This window comes from Neoarius graeffei, chromosome 17, assembly GCF_027579695.1.
Source record: "Neoarius graeffei isolate fNeoGra1 chromosome 17, fNeoGra1.pri, whole genome shotgun sequence".
NCBI lineage: Eukaryota > Metazoa > Chordata > Actinopteri > Siluriformes > Ariidae > Neoarius > Neoarius graeffei.
The window spans coordinates 54,273,213-54,293,052 of NC_083585.1; the positions used below are offsets into that span (position 1 = coordinate 54,273,213).

The following is a 19,840-nucleotide window of genomic DNA, read 5'->3' on the forward strand; positions in this document are numbered from 1 at the left end:
CGTGTAAACTGGGATGAAAGCACCATCAAAAATGCATGGGTTTGCAGCGCCCACTTCATCACAGGTAAGTTCAGGCTATTTATTAAATCTTTCTTTTTTATTCTTTCTAGTCTTCGTTTATTGATGTAGCAAAATACTTTGGTAACGTTTGTCTGATTAGCTGGGTCATAGTTACACAATGTAATGAATATTGTTAGCATGTTAACTTAGCTTTGCATGCAATTTTGTTTGTAGGAGAGGTCTCGCTTGACTCAAGCAGTCCAGATTTTGTGCCATCATTATTTGTGTATGCTGAAAATCACAATTTTAAAGCAAGGATGGAAAGGTAAAATTGTGTGCCCTCACTCTAAATGCCAACTTACGTTGACTGCTCTAACCTAGCTCCCGCCCCGTTCAGTTTCATTTCTGCTCTCTGCCTCTCGCTTTTTACGCAGCTCTGATTTCTCTTAGCTGCACTCTTTACACTATCATTCCTTTCATGCCATTACCTCCTGCAAATTGCTGTTTAGTGTTGGTATTTGCTGTTGTAGCTAAAGCCACATTGCCATCACATCACTGGCATAATTTGATTAAAACAAAATGAATATGAATGTCCCATTGTTAATCAAGTTGTACATGCCCGCACATAACATAATCCTATGCGTCTAAAGACTTGTAGGCACGAAGTTTTTCGTGGGTGTACACTGAAGTCTGGTCAATAAGGTACGAGTATATATCTGGCCATTGTATACCAGGGAACTTACTAACATCGTCCGTCCACTCTTTAATTAAATGCGGATCCGGTAGGCGATGTCCACTTGTTAGAGTTAACTTATTTATGTAGCATTCTCGATCTTGTAACGACAATTGTTTTGCATAATCTGACAGCTCATAATGCCGGTCTATGGGCAGCGCCATTGTTTCTGGGTCCAGGCTGCGCGCGCATCCTGGCAATGGTTGGTTTGTTTACAAACATGCGAAGGGGTCTATATTACTGGTATTAAATACAGAATATTGAAAAATATGTTTTTTAAAAAAGCAAGCCAACACAAACAAGCTAGGAGAAAAATCAATCAAATAATTATTCGATCATGACGAGAAACAGCCGGACCGTCTGCACAGAGCTCTAAGCTGTACACAGATCGTGCTTACATTAAAGAAAAGAACGCTACAGGTTTCGAATGATTGCGCCACGGTTTCCCTGAATGACCTGCTCCATGTCGTCTTTTTTCCTCCTCACTTGATTCACACCTAATTCACGTTTTCGGTCATTCATCTCGAGATTTAATCTTTTCAAGTTGAGTGAAACTCAAAACATCAAACTGGAATTTATTGGAGAAATTCTACTTCTGCCTTTTGTACCCCGTTCATTTCATTTCGTGCTCGCTGCCGTCTGCGCACTTGACCTTTTATGGAGTTTTGTGGGAGTTACAACATGTAAATGAGCCGAAACAGGAACACGGAACAAGTACGAAGAAAATCAGACTTTCCGAAACTTTTATAAATCCGGCAGAAAGATTTTGTTCTGCTTGGCTTTGAAAATAAATAGTTACAAACGACTTCAGCTAAAAGACTAATAAATGAGGCCCACTGCGAGTTCTCTCATTAAACAAACAAGTCGAGTCCCAAGTGTTGGACAGGGTGGAGACAGGGAGGGCTCCGACCCCAACCAACCATTCTGTTCTTATGACTAATTTGCATGGCAGGAGCGGCCTTAAAAATATTTCTAACAGAAAGGAAGTGATTGAAGAAGACTAGACGAAAAAAAAAGACATTTGACCTTGCTGTGACCTTGACTATCTGGATCAAAACCTAATAAATCCTACAAATGTTTAAACACGTTTTTTTTTTTAGACATCGCACTCAAAGGTCAAAACAAAAAGCGTACCTTGTATTAGCGGTCCGCGCGGGACAGAATTTTCAGTCCCACTCCCGCATTGTGCAGTCCTGCTCCCACAAAGAATTATGATTTTCAGTCCCGCTCCCGCCCGCAAATCCTGCATGATGCAGACGTTCGCGTTATTTCTCACAAAAGTTCTTGTCATTGGCTTGGGGAATTAAACATGCTGAGCTTAGCTGAGCTCTCCACTGACCGATCCTTCACCTAGCGCACGTAGCGAGGGTGCGCGTTGCCAGGCACCTCTTTTTAAAGCAGCACTTACTTCTGAAGCACTGTGAGCTTCACTAGAGGAGCTCTGCTCTTCTGCCATGATCGGAGATCTCAAACACAGAAGAGCGGAAAGGAATCGGAAACGTACGCGAGATTAGACCACATCCGCAAATTTAGGCATCTTAAAATGTTTTTATTAATGCCAAATAAAATATCCAGCACAAATTATATATATGATAGACATAAATTAATAATTTATAAATTTTATTTAAAACACGTTTTTAAGTTAGCGGGACTGCAGCTTATCACCTCTCCCGCCCGCTCCCGCATTGTGCACTCCCCCTCCCGCCCGCGCCCGCAATGAGCTTTCAAAATTTGTCCCGCGCCGCACTGCTTTGTGTCGGGTCCCGCGGGAGTGCAGGGCTCTACCTTGTATTATATAAATAAAAATATTTTAAATATAAACTGCACAAGTGGGAATTCTTTTCAGCTTGAGATGTGTAAAACGATTAAAAATTAAAAAGAAAAATCAGCAGCAGTCGAAACCTGCAAAGACGATACAACAGCTACGAGAGACGTTCCAATGAGGAAAGTTTGTATGCTTTTCTAAAGCTAGCCGCACGCTACGCCGATTTTCAGCGTACCGAGCCAACTGAAGTCGCGAGTCAGGCGTAAAGACTAGTTTTCGATGGTACCGACTCATCTCACAGCCGATTCGAAAAACTAATCGGGAGCCAGACTGATCGGTGAGAGTCGCTAGCAATAGCCAATCATATCTTTCGCATAGAACACGTGACATCATTAAACACAATTTCTAGCGCGAGAAATACGTGTTGGTAGCACCTAATGCAGGTTTATACTGTAATTCCATAGACTGAAGCTTTATCCATAGACCCAGTGGGCTGGAAAGCCACTCTGCTCAAATTGTGTGGCTGAATTCCAAATCGCTTTAACTCCCCTATATAAGTGCACTATTTAAGGTTGGGAATAATAGCTCATGCAGCCTAGATAGTGCGCTACATATTCCGTGTTGTGTCATTTGTAATTCAGCCTGTAGCATCTTCAAGTGTTGGATTTAACAGTAACTATATCCAATAGCCAATCACAAAGCTATTGTCATGTGATATTTAGCGGAATGTTTATGATGTTGCTTAGTTCGCATAATCGCGTTTGGTGTCGCTTCAATCGCGACTGCACTCGTCAACAGTCGTGAGTTAGTCGGGGATATGTGCGTGCCCTGTCGGGAGTCGGCTCTGAAATGGGTCGGTTCGGTACCGCGTGGATCGTAGGGCTGGGTGTATCACCAGATACCTCACGATACGATACTATGGCGATATTTTGCCCACGATAACGATAATATCACGGTACAGCGATTCTGCGATAATCGATATATTGCAAGAAATTTCAACCACATCACAATATCTGTGTCACTGAAGAAAATCAGAATTTATTGACCACTGTAAAATTACATTTCACATACATAACTACACACTCTTGCCAAACATATATTTGTCTCTATTCCACTGCTGGCAAAACCAAGAGCTGCTTCACTACAACATACAGAAAATTCCCATTTCTGTGCTAGTATTCTCAACTTTTCTGTAAGCATGGACACATCAGTGCTGCTTAACAAGCAGAATCAAATTGTTTTATGAAAACTTAAAACTTGCACTGCAGACTGCACATGCATTTCAGTGCTAACACTAATATCAATTTGTTCTTTGTAAACTTGAGAACATATACCGGAGAACATTTAACTTGTGCTTATTTTGCAGGAACAACACACTGTCTGAAACACATTGAAAAGTGCAGTGGGCATCTTAATTGGAGCATCTTAATTTAATTGGAGCGAAACAGGTTTTGCAAAGTGCATTCTCTTTGTCCGGCTCACTGTTTTTTTTCTCCTTTCCTCTGGAATCCAAAGTGCCTCCAAACATCTGCCTTAAAGTTCGGCGGCGTCTCTAGGTTTATGTTAACAGCCATGCTTGCCTGTTTTTTTTCCTCACTGCAACCGCCGGGGAAAAAAGAGAAGACGAAGAGTGCCTTGCAGTGAGGTAGCGGCACAGCGACACCTCGCGGAGCGGAGGTGCGGAAGTCGTACTGGATTTACAACCCGTCTGAAACATGATTTTATCATTTGAAAAAATATCGATATTCAAATTTTGAGTATCGATATTGAATCGGAAGACAAAGTATCGCAATATATCGCCGTATCGATATTTTTACACACCCCTAGTGGATCGGCGTAGTGTGCGGCTAGCTTTAAACGTATAGACATAATTATTTAAAAAAAAAGAAAAAGGGATTTCAATGTAATTGATTTCTCTTTGGGGCTGGATGGAGGGAACTCGCAACTTGAAACAGACGCTCAGTTCCGCCCCTTTTTCTGAAATGAACACTTCTTTCCAAAAAAAAAAGTGAGAAATGCGCATCTCGGCATATTTCGCCTCCCAGATCGCACACTCGTCGCTACCATCTCCAAACACTGATTTGCAATACAAATACAGAGATGTGATACAACGCTGTGAAACGTCTGTAAATATAAACAGGAAATGAGTGACAAAGCCAGACGCGTGCTCTCTCTTGCTCTCTCCTCATTGTGCAGATGATATCTGTGCCTTCTCCCTGCAGCTACTCAATCCCTCTGGGGACGGGGAAGTGTGTATTCATAGCGCTCTACATCATTATTATTCCATCACACAGGCCTGGAATGGTGCAACAGTGAGAAAGATAAAGAGCCGATGGCAAGATTCAGGAGACAAAAACAGCTCAGTGATGAGAAGCATCTCTCTGGGCACGGCCAGGTGTTTCAAAACAAACTGAACATCTGGTGCTGATGTTCTTATCTGTGTATAAATATGGATTTGATGGAACGATGGAAACTGGAAGATGCATTAAAAAGACAAAAGCTCCATGAAGAATTATTAAAAGGTGCAAGAATCATTTTATTTATTTATTCTACAATTAGCCTGCAAGATATGTGCAATACGATTTCCAAAACAGATCACGTCATGGCTTTAGCACACACACAAAAAAAAAAAAGCGTACAATGTCGCTGAGGAAACTCGTTTGGAAAAAACGGACTTCCAGGTTGGAATGCCGGGATATTTCGATGTGCCTTGAATCAGTCATTTTATAGACATTCCTGAAAGCTCGACTGCCTTTCAAGTGTACGTCATGCAAAGAATTTTCCCCGACACCCAATTATTTTTGTTTAGTGGACCGAAAGCTACTGAATTCCAAATCACAGACTTCCAATTTTATTAGCTTTTTTTTTTTTAAATACAACATTCCAATTCATGAAAACAGAGCCACGTGGCCCTAAATTCTCCGCTATTTTTTTCCTGCTTCACCATGACACAATACAAGATACTACATCATACATGACGTGGTGGGCTTTCCCCGTTCGCGCAAGGCATTGTGGGATATAAATTTGAACCAGGAGAGAAAAATGGAGGACGTGTGTGGGTGTGCGAATGAAACGTGAAAGACCGACTACAGTAACGGAAAGCGAGAAGAAAAAGACGTATTGTTATATACGAAGGAAAGGTAACGCAGGACCAAACTAATAAATATCGGCAGTCAGCGAGCACCTCGGTGTGATCAGCTGTTTGTTTAGCGACAGAATGATGGAACTGTCAGTGCACGCTCAAAGGTAAACCTGCGCATGCGCGCACACACACACGGACTTCCTCTGTCTGCTTGACTGCACGAAGCGAGCGATTTCATGCACGTTATTTGCTTTAATCCCCTCAAATTAAAGAGCTTCCCAGCCACAGGATGGCCTGATATTTTATGAGATAATACAGAAACAAACATACATCATAATGACCACATTTCAGACTGAATTAAATTTCACTGATTACGAAATCGAAAAGCCGTCTACTTTGACCGAAATCAGGATCCGTTTAAATCCGAAACCCAACTAAGTGTTAGAAGAGACCAAATCTTGAGAAAATAAGACGCACATTTCAAGCTACCTCACTGCATGTCCTGAGGATTAAAAACAAAAACAAATGCAAATGAATGAAATATAATCTACAGCGACCATTTCTAGCATCCAAGGTGGTCCTATACTTCGTTTCTAGAACGCCACTGTCCTATCGTGCTCTGATTGATATCAGCCATGGCTTTGGAGCAGTGTGGAAAAGAAGTGAGAGAGGCGTGGCCAGGGAGACGTCAGTATTCCAGATTAAGGTAAGCAGGTATGGACTGCAGTGAGCTCGTTGTCCAGCGCTCTGTGCTTTAACGCTTGGCGTGATGTTCTGAGCGATGTTGCTCAGTGGTGTCGCGGCGGCTGTGCAGGCGGTTTGGATATACCAGCGCTCTGCATGGCGGAGCTTCTCTGCTCGCTTTGTGGATCCATGGCATGGTGTTCGAGCGATGTTGCTGACGGCGTCACGGCGGCGGTGCTGGAGATGTGGGACTCGTTTTTGTGCGCCTTTTGGTGGGACTGTGGCTGCTACACCACTGGAATTACATCCTGACCCCTACTTGGTGGACTTTTTACTTTATTTTTTAATTTTTATTTATTTATTATTTATTTTGGGCGGCACGGTGGTGTAGTGGTTAGCGCTGTCGCCTCACAGCAAGAAGGTCCGGGTTCGAGCCCCGTGGCCGGCGAGGGCCTTTCTGTGTGGAGTTTGCATGTTCTCCCCGTGTCTGCATGGGTTTCCTCCGGGTGCTCCAGTTTCCCCCACAGTCCAAAGACATGCAGGTTAGGTTAACTGGTGACTCTAAATTGACTGTAGGTGTGAATGTGAGTGTGAATGGTTGTCTGTGTCTATGTGTCAGCCCTGTGATGACCTGGCGACTTGTCCAGGGTGTACCCTGCCTTTCGCCCGTAGTCAGCTGGGATAGGCTCCAGCTTGCCTGCGACCCTGTAGAAGGATAAAGCGGCTACAGATAATGAGATGAGATTATTTATTTTTAAATTTTTTTTTCTTGTCTATAATTGTTAAGCGTCCTTGGGTTTCTTGAAAGGCGCCATATAAATTTAACTATTATTATTATTATTATTATAATAAACAACTAGCGAGTCTGAATAGCACATGGCTGTTAGTTTCTCGACAGTCCATCAGTCGGAAATCAATCACAGCTCAAGTACGGATGTTTATGGATTATTTGTGCGTTCAGGGAAGCTGCAGTGATTGGGAGTGATTTGCTGATATGAAACCCCTCAGCTGAGGTTGTGAAATGCGGCAACACATGATTGTGTTTGTAAACTCGGATGTCCTGCTTGTGAAGTAGTGCAGGCAAAGAGACTCAAACTGTTCCACCAGCTGAAAACGTTCGAAGAATACCATACATGCCTGGACGACGCCTTATTCTGAATCCATAGAAATGACAGCTGGCCTTCAGAACGTCTCTCGAGGCTTTAAAAATTTGGTAAAAGTCTCAGTTAACACAACTCCTGGGAGGTATTTGGGTATATTTTGCGTGTGTAATATGGTGTATTATATATTTAAAAACGTCCTCGAAGAAAAAATCTCCCCGTCTTACTTGCCCAATGGGTGAGCAGCACCCAAAACATACTTTCCCCAAAAACAATTCCACTTGCCCAGAGCTTCATTTTATTTTGGAGAGAACAGATTGCATTTGATTTTTTTTTTTTAAATAGGTGAATCAGTATAATTCTCTTAAATCCAAAAAAACATAACACCAATATATGCAGACACATTCAGAAAGAAAGAAGTTCGAGTAGCAAAGGAATGAATAATTTAGGGTATATTAAGCTGTGGAGAGTTTTTAATGAGTATAATAATAATAATAATAATAATAATAATAATAATAATAATGCTGGAGTTTTGTTCATCATCAAAGGAACCCAGTCCTGTACAAAATGTCACCATGGAACCAGAGTGTAGAAATGAACCTATAGTTCGAGAGCGTTTTACACAAAACACACTGAAATTTACAACAGCTGCACGCATGTGAAATGGAAATTAAAGTCAACTAAGGCAGGAAAAACTATTTTGGATAAAATTGTGATTGTCCGTTACACACTGAACTGTGTGACTCAGCTGTGCCTTTGAATCGAGAATAAATGAAAAGGGAACTGAACATTAACCGTTTATTGAAATTATTATTACAAGAATGATTATAGTTACTATATGACTACAGCTACAACTGGAATGTGCGGATTCTGTTAGTGTTTGCAATGACTGTACCATCCACTATTAAGGGGTGTTCACACGGCAACTTTTACTCCGGTGTAGCACCGGGGCTGCCCCGGTAGAGCGTTCACACGGTACAAAGTTATACCGGTGTAGCCCCTGAAAGCTGCTTAAACCGGTGCAAATCTGACCCTGCTCGGGAGGTGGTTTAAGAAATTTACTCCGGAGTAAATGCTAGTTTGCGGGGCAGCACCGATATAAAATGGGACGTCTGAACGCTACAGGCGTAGACTCGCTACGCGTGAGGAGAGTTGATTACATACGGGCATTGCATAATTTGCATCCTGGTATTTTGCGCTTCCAAAATGGCGAATATCAACAACAACAGAACTGCGTGTCTTCCAGTGTTGCCAGATTGGGCGGTTTTAAGTGCATTTTGGCGGATCTGAACATATATTGGGCTGGAAAACGTAAGCAGTATCTGGCAACACTGGTGTCTTCGTCCACGTTGTTTTCCCGGCGCTTGGTGATGCCATGACAACCGGGAAAAGGAAGTACATTTTCACGCATGCGCATATTTCATTTCCACATTATTACTATCGTATTGCACGGTCACAAAAACTGTGGGGCTGCACCGGTGCTAACACGCTTCTCTCTAGTAAGCAGGTTTGTGACGTGTGAACGCGCCACAAAATTTACACCGGTGTAAGATGCATCGCAACAAAATACATCGGTGCAGCATCGATGCAAATATGTGCCGTGTGAACACCCCTTTAGATAAAATTCAAATAAAAGCTTACAACATTGTTTGAAAGTCTAGAGCAAGATATTTTGTGATTTTACAATTAACACTTCAGATATCGTTTTAACAAGAATAAGCATCGCTGTATAAATGATTGAGTGCAGACAGCTGTGTAACTACATGTCCTTGGGGTTGCGGAGCGGAGACGTGGAGGGGCAGGAACAGTTTACCATCCAGCCCACAGTTCAGGTCGGAGTCCTTTAGGTAGTATCTCACGGGGCTGCAACAGCTTGCGACAAATTGCGAACGTCATTCGCGAGAGAGTTTCAAAAGTGTCTTGAAACATTCGCGGGGCTTCTCAATTTCCTCGCATGAGTCGCAAAGTGTTGCTCCTTTGTTGCAAAGCGTCGCTCCTTCATCGCTGAAATTTTGAACATGTTCAAAAAATTTGTGCGACAAAATTTCTCTCAAAATGGCTGCAAATGCATCGCTGGTGTCACAAAACCGTCACGAACCCTTCTCAAGTCAGTTTCCGTGAGACAGGAAGTGCGAGACAGTATCTCACTGGGCTGCGACAGCCTGCGACTAGTTGGAGACACAACAATTGCGGTAAAATATGCGAATATCAATTCAGTGTGATTCCAAGTGAAAACTGTCGCTAATTCGCACATTTTATCGCAATTGTTGTGTTGCCAACTACTTGCAGCCCACAAAGATCCTGGCTTTCGAGAGTAAATGCTTTGGTTTTTGCAACATTCTGTTTCCAAAAGCTGATGTCGGGAAAAAGTATTTTCACAAAGAAGGTTTTCTTGGTTCTGTAGTTTTTTTTTTTTTAAACTGTTCTTACGTGTCGGGACTTTTCGGGAAAAAGAACGTATATTCCAACATGTAGCTAACGCTAGGCCACAAATCTGCACCGTCACTCCAGTCATTTCGAGACATTTTGTACGGATCATAACCGCTAATAAACTCTAATTTCTGTGTTTATCTATCCTTCGCTTCTTTCTGACTAAGACTGCCCAAGTAATCCAGCAGTCGAGCTTTTTTAGCTGTAGTTTTCCTCGGACAACAGCAACAAACGCCAGACGTTTCCGCTTGGCTTCAGTATGTGAACAGCCAATCAGCGGGTCCCGTATGCGTTTACGATTTTTGCATCACGATTTACAACCAATGTGAGACACCCTTTGTCAGCTGTCCACCAGTCACAGGCTCCCGTGCCACAATGGCGGTATGTTGATAAATATTTAGAAAATAAAAATGATAATTACTAAATATATGAAACCATCAAAAACAATAAAATAAAATCATTTTTTATATACATATATATTAGTGCTGTCAAGCGATTAAAATATTTAATCGCGATTAATGTCGCAACTGTCATAGTTAATTCGCGATTAATCGCAATTTAATCGCACATTTTTGTCACATGAAAAACCATTGTAATTCTCTTATCAGCATAAAAAAGTGAATGGGCTTGCTCACCGTTCGAACTACGGGGGTACTCGGGGCATCCGAGATCCCCTGAAACAGACATGAGATCCCTTGAAAACATGATTTGGGAAATGTTGGGGGGTCTCTAAAATATTGGCAAAATGATGTTTATTGACATAGCAATCGTGTGTAACGGGAAGCATTTGCATATCAGAAGTGAGCGTGCGATGGAGATCCGCGCTTTGAGACAAGCGCAAGCACCCCCCCCCCCGGGGAAAAAAAGGGACCCCCCCGAAAATATCGGCATAGTTCGAACACTGGTTGTACCAATGTTTTTTTTTTTATTGCAGAGCATAACACGTCTTGTCACAGCCACTGCAAAGTCGGGCTGGAGCCGCCGATGGGAAAACAAAACCTAAGCCGAGCACCGTGGCTCTTCGGGGGAGGGCAGAGGACTCTGGCTGTGCGGGGCTTGGCATCATGTCACAGAGCGTTAATCTCGCGATAAAAAAAATTATCGCCGTTAAAATTGAGTCAAGTTAACGCGTTAATAACGCGACATTTTTGACAGCACTAATATATATACACACACACACACACACACACACTCACTGATTAGAGGTAAGGAACATTATTCAGTGATGTCGTTTATTATTAACTCCAATCGTGACAAGTTTGACACCTGCCTGCTTCAACCGTGCTGCTGGCACACGATGTCCATTAGGGTGCATCAGTTTCCCCCTAAAAATGAAAAGTTCCTCCGATCATGATGCATTTTTGTTTTCATGTTCCTTTTGGTAAGAAAACACACTGGGTGAAATATTTTGACAAAATTCACAAGTTTAATGGTGGCACCAGGAGCTCAAAGTTATGGAAAAAGCTGCTATTTTATGACAAAATTTCGATCACTTTTCATGAAACATTATGGCACCTTATAGAGTATACCAAATATCTTAGATACACATTTTTAGTCCATATTCTAAATATATTATCAAGCACAGTTTGAGTTTTAGCTGTTCACTGAATCATTGTTCAACTACTTTTAAACAATACAAATGTATTATGAATCACATTAACGCTTCTCAATCCCTCGCAAAGGTTCTTAACATGATCTCTGGCTCACAGGAAATCAATAAATGGAGTCCAACATTGTGATTCAAACCTTACGCGAAAACATAAAATAAGCGTTTTTTGGCAAAAAATGAACCTCATGGTGCCACCATTAGACTTCTGAATATGGTCAAAAAACTTTTAGAGGATGTCTTTATTGGTGAAAAGGAACACCCAAACAAAAATGCATCAGATTTTATGAAAGTGACGGCGACTGATGCACCCTAATGTCCTTCACCCTCGTCGCCCTTAGCCAGTTGGTATAATTACGTCATTACGTAGACCCCTCTGAGCCCAGCTTCTCCAGTACACTCGAACACACGCTTACTTTGATGAATTATAACCAAGAACAAGGAAATTTGAATTACTTCCTCAAAATATTTTTGTACTTTTATATATTGTTGTGTGGACGAATAAAATTTTTTAATGCGTTTTTCATGAAACAAGACGAGCTACTTTAGACTGGTTCCCTGCTCTCTTGGCGCCCGTGTTGCTTAGGTTACCAGCACTAACTTTTGTCGTCCAATCGGACGATTACCATTAAAAGTTTTACTCGTCCTTGCACAGACTTTTGTCGCCTCGGACATGAGTTTTTTCGAGCATTGTGTATATACGTGGTGTATACTGTGGTTATATGTGTTATAGGTATATGCAATCAGGGACTGCACAACTAAAAGACAGCGCGTGAATGGCGTTTAAGAGTTGTTAGCATACATTATAGGGACTTTTAATTTTTATAAGCAGATGTGTCATTTTAGAATCCGGGGTACATTTCAGGTCTCTGAGATAAACCTTTTGGTTATTTTTCACAAAAGAAATCTTTATTGAATGAATTTTGAGCAATAACAATGCAAATTATGGAAAACTTTCACCAATAGCGCTGCTTGATGTACATTTTAGACCCAATTTATCCATAAAACAGTCACTAAATGACGCCGCCCCCCCCACCATTGGCCGATTGGTCTTCAACTCCTGATTCATCCCTTCAACTTGAATAAACATGAAGTGATTCACTGTGTTTTTTGGGGCTTGTTTTATTAACAGTTATAAAATCAATTGCAGAGAAAGTCTATTTTCTGTATTATTTGAAATTTCAGGTCATTAAAAAAAAAAGTTCTCGTCAACACTAGGGATGGTGAAAACTAAAAAAAATCTTGACTGACCACCGAGCCTCATTAGCCGGTTAAAGTCGGTTAACCTATGAGTTTAAACAGGGATGCAAACGGCGCGCCTTTTTCACGGCTCGTGCAGATCCGATTTTTTTTTTTTTTGGGGGGGGGGGGGGGGGGGGGGGCATTGGAGTGTCTGAATAATTTCATCAGAGTAAATTCTGTATTAAAATTACTACATAAGCAAATGCCGTTACAGTCCATGAAAAAGCCGTGAAAAAGTCGGCATCTGCGCCTTTAGTTTGTGTGGAGAGATATGATCTGCAATAACATGCATTGTTGGCTACAGACCGAAACATACTTTCAGAATGCACTGGCCAAGGCAGGACTAAACTCCATGTGCCTTCTAATAATAATTAAAAAAAAAAAACAGAATAGTAATTTGTAAGCTAAAAAGCCTGTGTCTACACTTTTTTCTTTCGCCGAGCGGCAACGGGAGGGCGGGACATGACTGAATGGGTGTTTCTGATTTGTCAGCTGTCTTTAACTGGGGTGGGAGGGCGGGACATGACTGAATGGGTGTTTCTGATTTGTCAGCTGTCTTTAACTGGGGCGGGAGGGCGGGACATGACAATGGGTGTTTCTGATTTGTCAGCTGTCTTTAACTGGGGTGGGAGGGCGGGACATGACTGAATGGGTGTTTCTGATTTGTCAGCTGTCTTTAACTGGGGCGGGAGGGTGGGACATGACTGAATGGGTGTTTCTGATTTGTCAGCTGTCTTTAACTGGGGCGGGAGGGCGGGACATGACTGAATGGGTGTTTCTGATTTGTCAGCTGTCGTCCTTACACCGCATGGCATGCCCAAGCGTTTACAAACACAGAATTCCAGGTTCTCCGCTCCAAAATTGGCAGCTTCAAAACGATTGATTTTTTTTTTTTCACCGATAACCAAAAAAAAATTAACCGGTTGACGTTGATTCGGTCACCCACTGGTCAAATGGTCATCGGTTAACATCCCTAGTCAACACTTAACTGTTGTAAAACCGCATATAATCGACAAAGACTTAAAAGGATAGTTTGGGATTTTTGACATGAATCTGTATGGCATCCCCATCAATAGTGTCGTGCAAACACACTGACTTACCCCTGACAGCATCCTGCGAGTCCAGTTCTTGTCCAGTTTTGGTCCAGACAAAAGTAGTCCGGCAAGTTTGTTGGGGTCACGAAAATAAAACGTTTTTCGTCTCAAAACAGTATGTGTTCAAAAGAGTGATATATTTGCATCACAAAACCGTTGTCAAATAAAAAGTCAGACCTCGAAATCGCTTGGCACTATTTTCTCTCCCTTCTTATCACTGCATGCTGCCACCAGGTGACAGCGAAACGCAGACCCACTAAGCTGGTGGGAGACCAAGGCTGCACTCTATCCACGGCTTACACACGTGATGGCACGGAGGATGTGTATAGTGGCAGCATCTGTCCCCTCAGAGAGGATCTTTTCAAAAGCAGGACAGATTATAACTGAGAGGAGAAATAGAATCAGAATTAACTAGTTAATTGCAGCAATTAAAGGAATAGGTAGAAAAAGGAAGGCGCAAAGACACCGCGCAGCGCCTGAAAACGGGTTTTCAGGCGCTGCGCACCCGTTTTCAGGCGCTGCGCGGTGTCTTTGCGCCTGCAGCGGTGCTTTGCCTGTGCTGTGGCTGAAAATAGTTCCAGATATAAATTGGTCTAGTAAATCCCTTCGTGTTAATTTGCATTGATATGTGTACTCGATGTGAATGTACAAGTCATGAGAAATAATTATAAAAAATCTTCCGAAAGAGCCGGCTCCTTATAGTAAGCAGAGCCAAAAGAGCCGAAATTCCCATCACTAGTAAACAATGAATGAAACAGCCGTGGCTGTCACCTGACGGCAGCGCGCAGTGATGAGAAGGGAGAGAAAATAGTGCCAAGCGATTTCGAGGTCTGACTTTTTATTTGGCAATGGTTTTGTGATGCAAATATATCACTCTTTTGAACACATACTGTTTTGAGACGAAAAACGTTTTACTTTCGTGACCCCAACAAACTTGCTGGACTACTTTCGTCTGGACCAAAACTGGACAAGAACTGGACTCACAGGACGCTGTCAGGGGTAAGTCAGTGTGTTTGCACGACACTATTGATGGGGATGCCATACAGGTTCATGTCAAAAATCCCCAACTATCCCTTTAATAAATACACATGACACCTGTGCCGAGTGATGTCACTTCCTCTGGCAGGAAACTTCAGAAAGGCAGCGAGGTATGTTCTGTTTCTTCTCTTGTTAATCTGAACAAAATGTTGAGGATTTTACACCAAGAGTAGATTAAATTATTTGTCAACTCCGTTATTGCAATATCGGAGTGAATCTCTTACTCAAAAAAAAAAGATTAAAATCCATAGAATTCTGTTTTTATACATGCCATGTGAAAATGTCAACTCCGTTATTCTCGATTCTGTGAATGGATCGCCCAGTTTAATGACAGTTGACGATGACTACATGTACCCACAATTATAGAATGGGCCGTTGCGCTGGTAGGATATGTGTGTGTGTGTGTGTGTGTATATATATATATATATATATATATATATATATATATATATATAAATAAACACGCACATGAGAAGAAAAAAAATAAAATAAAATGACACCTGGGTGTCCAATAACACTACACTGTCGCACTCCTCACTCTAATGTAACACATTGTTTTGCTGGATATCATATTTTTGATACACAGCATTCACACACCCCTCCGCCCAACACATGTAAACACAATCACTCACCGGTCATCGATACTGTTCTGGTAGTAGATGTGTAGCAGTTTGTCTTTAATCCAGGAGATCTGTTTGGAAGCTTCCTTCCCTGCCTCTGCCTGCAGAGCGTACTTCTTATAGATCTGTGCGAGGCCCATCATCGCTTCCTTTCGCACCCTCCACTGGAACATAAAGCATGGGGGGTGAGATTATATACCAAGGAAACATTTATAAAAAACACAAGCCGACTCGTGATGTATGACTTGTTTTCTGGGGGGAAAAAAAACTGCACATTCATAAGCAATAATGAGCTCCTGGGGAATAAATAATGAAGCAGGATGCACAAATCATCTCCCTCCAAAGGAGAGCACGCACAATCAAAAGCAGAGTTTTGCTCATATAAGCTGGTTACGAATACATACTTACACATGATCAGACGCTGAGATGATCAGAGGTGGTATTTTTACAACCCAAAATGAGAAAATAAATAAATTTGGGATGGTATGGAAAAATCAAATTACTTCTAAATTTACTTTGAATCGTATTTCATTGCAGACAGAATAAACCCAAGATTTTTCATGTTTAGTTGGTCAACTTAATTTCATTTGTTAATATACTGTACATCCATTCCTGTGTTTCAGGTCTGCAACACGTTCCCCCCCCCAAAAAAAAAAAAGTTGGGACGGGGGCAATTTAGGACATCTGGGAAGGCATCATTAATGCTGATTGATATATCCATGTTTCAGAGCAATATGCTGCCATCCAGACAAAATCTTTTACAGGGAAGGCCTTCCTTCTTTCAGCAAGACAATGCCAAACCACTTTCTGCACATATTAAAGGATATGGGACATGGATTTTTACCTGGGCATAATTATGTATAAAGGACATAAGAAATGCCATCTAAATCACTGCAGGGTGTCAAAAATGTGAAAATCATCACATTATTCAAGTTTTTTTATACATCAGCGTAAAACAAGGATTCGTTAATGAGCTAGGTGGTCACGTGACCCATGACGTAACAAAAACTTTCCAAGGAGCCAGCGCTTGGGTATCTAATGTAAACAGGTTACCGAAATGGACACCATCGACAGTGACATTCCCGATGTTTCACAGAGATGTGAAGTTAGACCCTATCAATTCGAACCGATAGCTGGAAATTCACATGAACATGGATCTTGTCTTTACTCTGACGGGTCAGATGATTCTGAGAGTGAGAGTTCATTCAGCCCTCATGAAACTGAAAGCGGTCGGCTCGATAACACTTCCTGGTAAGTTAAAAACAATTCTGCTCAAAGGCTAATGATCTGTTGAAAGAAGTATTATTTTTGTATCATACATTGAAAGTTCATCATAGATCTAGCTAAAGTCCGTTGCAAGCTAGTTTTTTTTTTTGCTGATATTTTTCGAGATTGATTGAGATACAATGCTTCCAGAGTCCGAGATGAAAACATTCAAAATGGCGAAACGAGTCAGAATTATGATAATCAATAATTGATACACCCAAAATTATAATACTAACCCTTACCTCGGCTTTCAGTCGCTTAGCGCAGAGGTCTTCAACGGGGGGGGGGGGGGGGGGGGTGTCGCGAAATCGCACCGGATCACTCATATCAACAAAAATATTCCTGCCCTGTCCCCTGGCCTCCGTGTAGGGATGCAAACAGCGCGCCTTTCGGCGGATGCCGCCTTTTTCACGGCTGAATCGCGCAGATCCGATTTAAAAAAAAAAAAAAATAGCGAGATTAATTCATGAAACATGAAGTATAAGGATGAGAAAAAAACAGTTTAAATCGGGAAGCTGCGCACATTTGTGCAGCCTGGCGCAAATGTGCGCAGCTTCCAAATTTAAAGTGTTTTTTTTTTTTTCTCATCCTTATACTTCATGAATTAATATCGCTCAGTGCCTGAGTATTAATGTTGAAAGAATCCTCAGTGAAATGGTCCGAACACAGTTTGTGGGAAACAGTAGGTGCAAAGTTTTTTCAACAGGTGTTCTGTAAAGTTATCCTACCTCTTGGATTTGTCCTACCAAGCCTACTGCGCATGCGCAAAACCTACTGCGCATGTGCAGGTGAGCCCACACTTTCCTCAGCTTCGGGTCCTTGGGGAATGCAAAAAAAAACGTACTCCAGGGCATTTCCCATTGGAATTATTGCAACCATAAGCAGCACAATACACCATGATGTCCAATGTATGATGTCCAATGTACTTTAAAGACTATAAAAACAATTTTCTTGTCATCCACTTCTCCATTCATCTACCCGCTTGTGCTGTGCCCGAAAGTTTGTGTGACGTATGATCACGTGACAGCGGCTCTTCCGGTTGCAAAAAATGCATATCGGAAGTCGAGCAGAAATGCCATATAATCATCACGAATACGATTTTGCTGAATTTAATAGATGATTTTGTATTTGTTGATGCAATTAATTCATATTTTTAATGGAAAGAAACTGATATAGCGTGCATTTATGTTTTATGTCCCATATCCTTTAAAACTGCATGGCTCTGTAGTAAAAGAGTCTGGGTGCTAAACTGGCCTGCCTGCAGTCCAGACCTGTCTCCTATTTCAAACATCTGGTACATTATGAAGCACAAAATATGACAAAGGAGACCCTGAACTGTTGAGCAACTGAAATTGTCTGTCAGGCAAGAATGGGACAACATTTCTCTTTCAAAACAGCAGCAATTGGTCTCCTCAGTTCCCAAACGTTTACAGAGTTGTTAAAAGTAGAGGTGATGCAACACAGTGGTAAACATGCCCCTGTCCCAACTTTTTTTTTTAATTATAAAATAAGCATTGTTTCAAACACAATTTCTCAGTTTCAACATTTGATATGTTCTCTTTGTACTATATTATGAAATCTAGGGTTTCCATGATTAGCAAATCATCGCATTCTGTTTTGATTTACAGTTTACACAGCACCCCAACTTTTTTGGAATCGCAATTGTATTATTACTATTATTTAAAACAAACAACTGTCTGGTGATCCAGAAATGCTCAAAAGCACATGAAGTAACAGATCATGGCACACCGTCGAAGGATACAGATCTTCACAATGTTCGGTGTGATTATTGTAGAGAATGTACAAGTATATGAGATAAACATCTGGTCTAGTAGCTACTTTAACTGAGAAAGCTGAAAAGTGCAGATGTGTTGAGCTCTCTGTTTGAACTACAGTAACACGAACTATTATGTCAGTTAATTATTTATTCAGGATGCCTGCAAAATATTTCAGCTGAAAACAGTCAAAAACAAGAGAGCTCTCAGTCTGAGAGATCTCGTTTTTGACTGTTTTCAGCTGAAATGTTGCCTCTTAAAATACGGGGCAATGCCAAATTTGATCATGTAGCCGGTCTTGTCCTTGGCCAAAGCGAACGATTTGGCGATTTGGGAATCCGGGAACATCTTGCCAAACAGCTCTCCTATGCCATCATTCGACTTGAACGAGTGGTGTTTCGTTGCTAAATCTAAACACCATAGCACCTCGGCCTGCAGTGTAGCGGTGGTAGTGCAGAGTGGCTGAATGCTGTTGGTGGGATTAACGTTACTGGTGGTGGGAGCAGACGAGGTTGAGGTAGCGGTGGAGGTTGAGGGAGCAGTGGAGGTCGAGGACGTAGATGTAGCCATAGTGCCAACGCAAAACAGAGACAGCGGTAGCTGCACGTTTCGTCCCCGCATCCTTGTTTGATGGCTATTCGATTCCATGTGTGATTTCACTGCCTTCACCCCCATCCACGTAATATTTATAGCTTTCTTACAGATGTTGCAATAAGCCTCTCGGCTGTTGCCAACTACTGGCCTAAGCCAGTCTTTAAACGTAGCTTCCTCCAGCCAGAGGTCTGAAAACTTGCATTTGCCCATATCTGAAGTAACGCTATGATAGTGACGTCATTCAGGTCCTACTCGCAACATACAAATAAATTCACGCTAGTTTATTAATTCAAGGAGATAGGCTTGCACGTGAATTACACAAATTGAAAAACGTATTTTAGACACATTATGGAGGTTAAAAAATTTACTACCTGGTCAGATGACGTTTATTACTTTTTACTACGTTTTACAAGCCTTAATTTGGTCTAATTTCATTTACTACCTTTCACAACCCCGCGGCAACCCTGTCAGAGCACAATATCCCCCGCTGCCAGACCTCTGGTAAAATGAGACTGAACTGAACGAAATTGTACTATGTGCATTACCGACATACAACAAAGAAATTCGCCCAAAAATTGTGAGGGAAGCTGATTTCAGAAGGTGAGTACCCTTCCCTGAACGGACGGACAGACATCGCCACGACATAGTCCCCCTTCGGGCCTTTCGGCCAGCAGGGGACAATAAAAATTGTGAGGGAAGTTGATTTCAGAAAGCAAGCGCACCTTGATGAAATCGCCAAAGTACAAGTTTGTTAATAATCAAGGGCATAACTCTGGGAAAATTTGCTCAAATTAAACATAATTTCAATCTG

The 19,840-nt window shown here is 41.7% G+C and overlaps 1 protein-coding gene across 2 annotated transcripts in view; it reads right to left on the minus strand.

Moving 5' to 3' along the window:
* Positions 1-19,840, minus strand: part of pds5b (PDS5 cohesin associated factor B) — a 157,270-nt gene that overhangs the window by 66,820 nt on the left and 70,610 nt on the right. For both annotated transcript variants that reach the window (XM_060897739.1, XM_060897738.1), the window contains exon 12: positions 15,407-15,558. In XM_060897739.1, the coding sequence (XP_060753722.1) occupies positions 15,407-15,558 (152 nt within the window). The remainder of the gene's footprint in view (positions 1-15,406; positions 15,559-19,840) is intronic.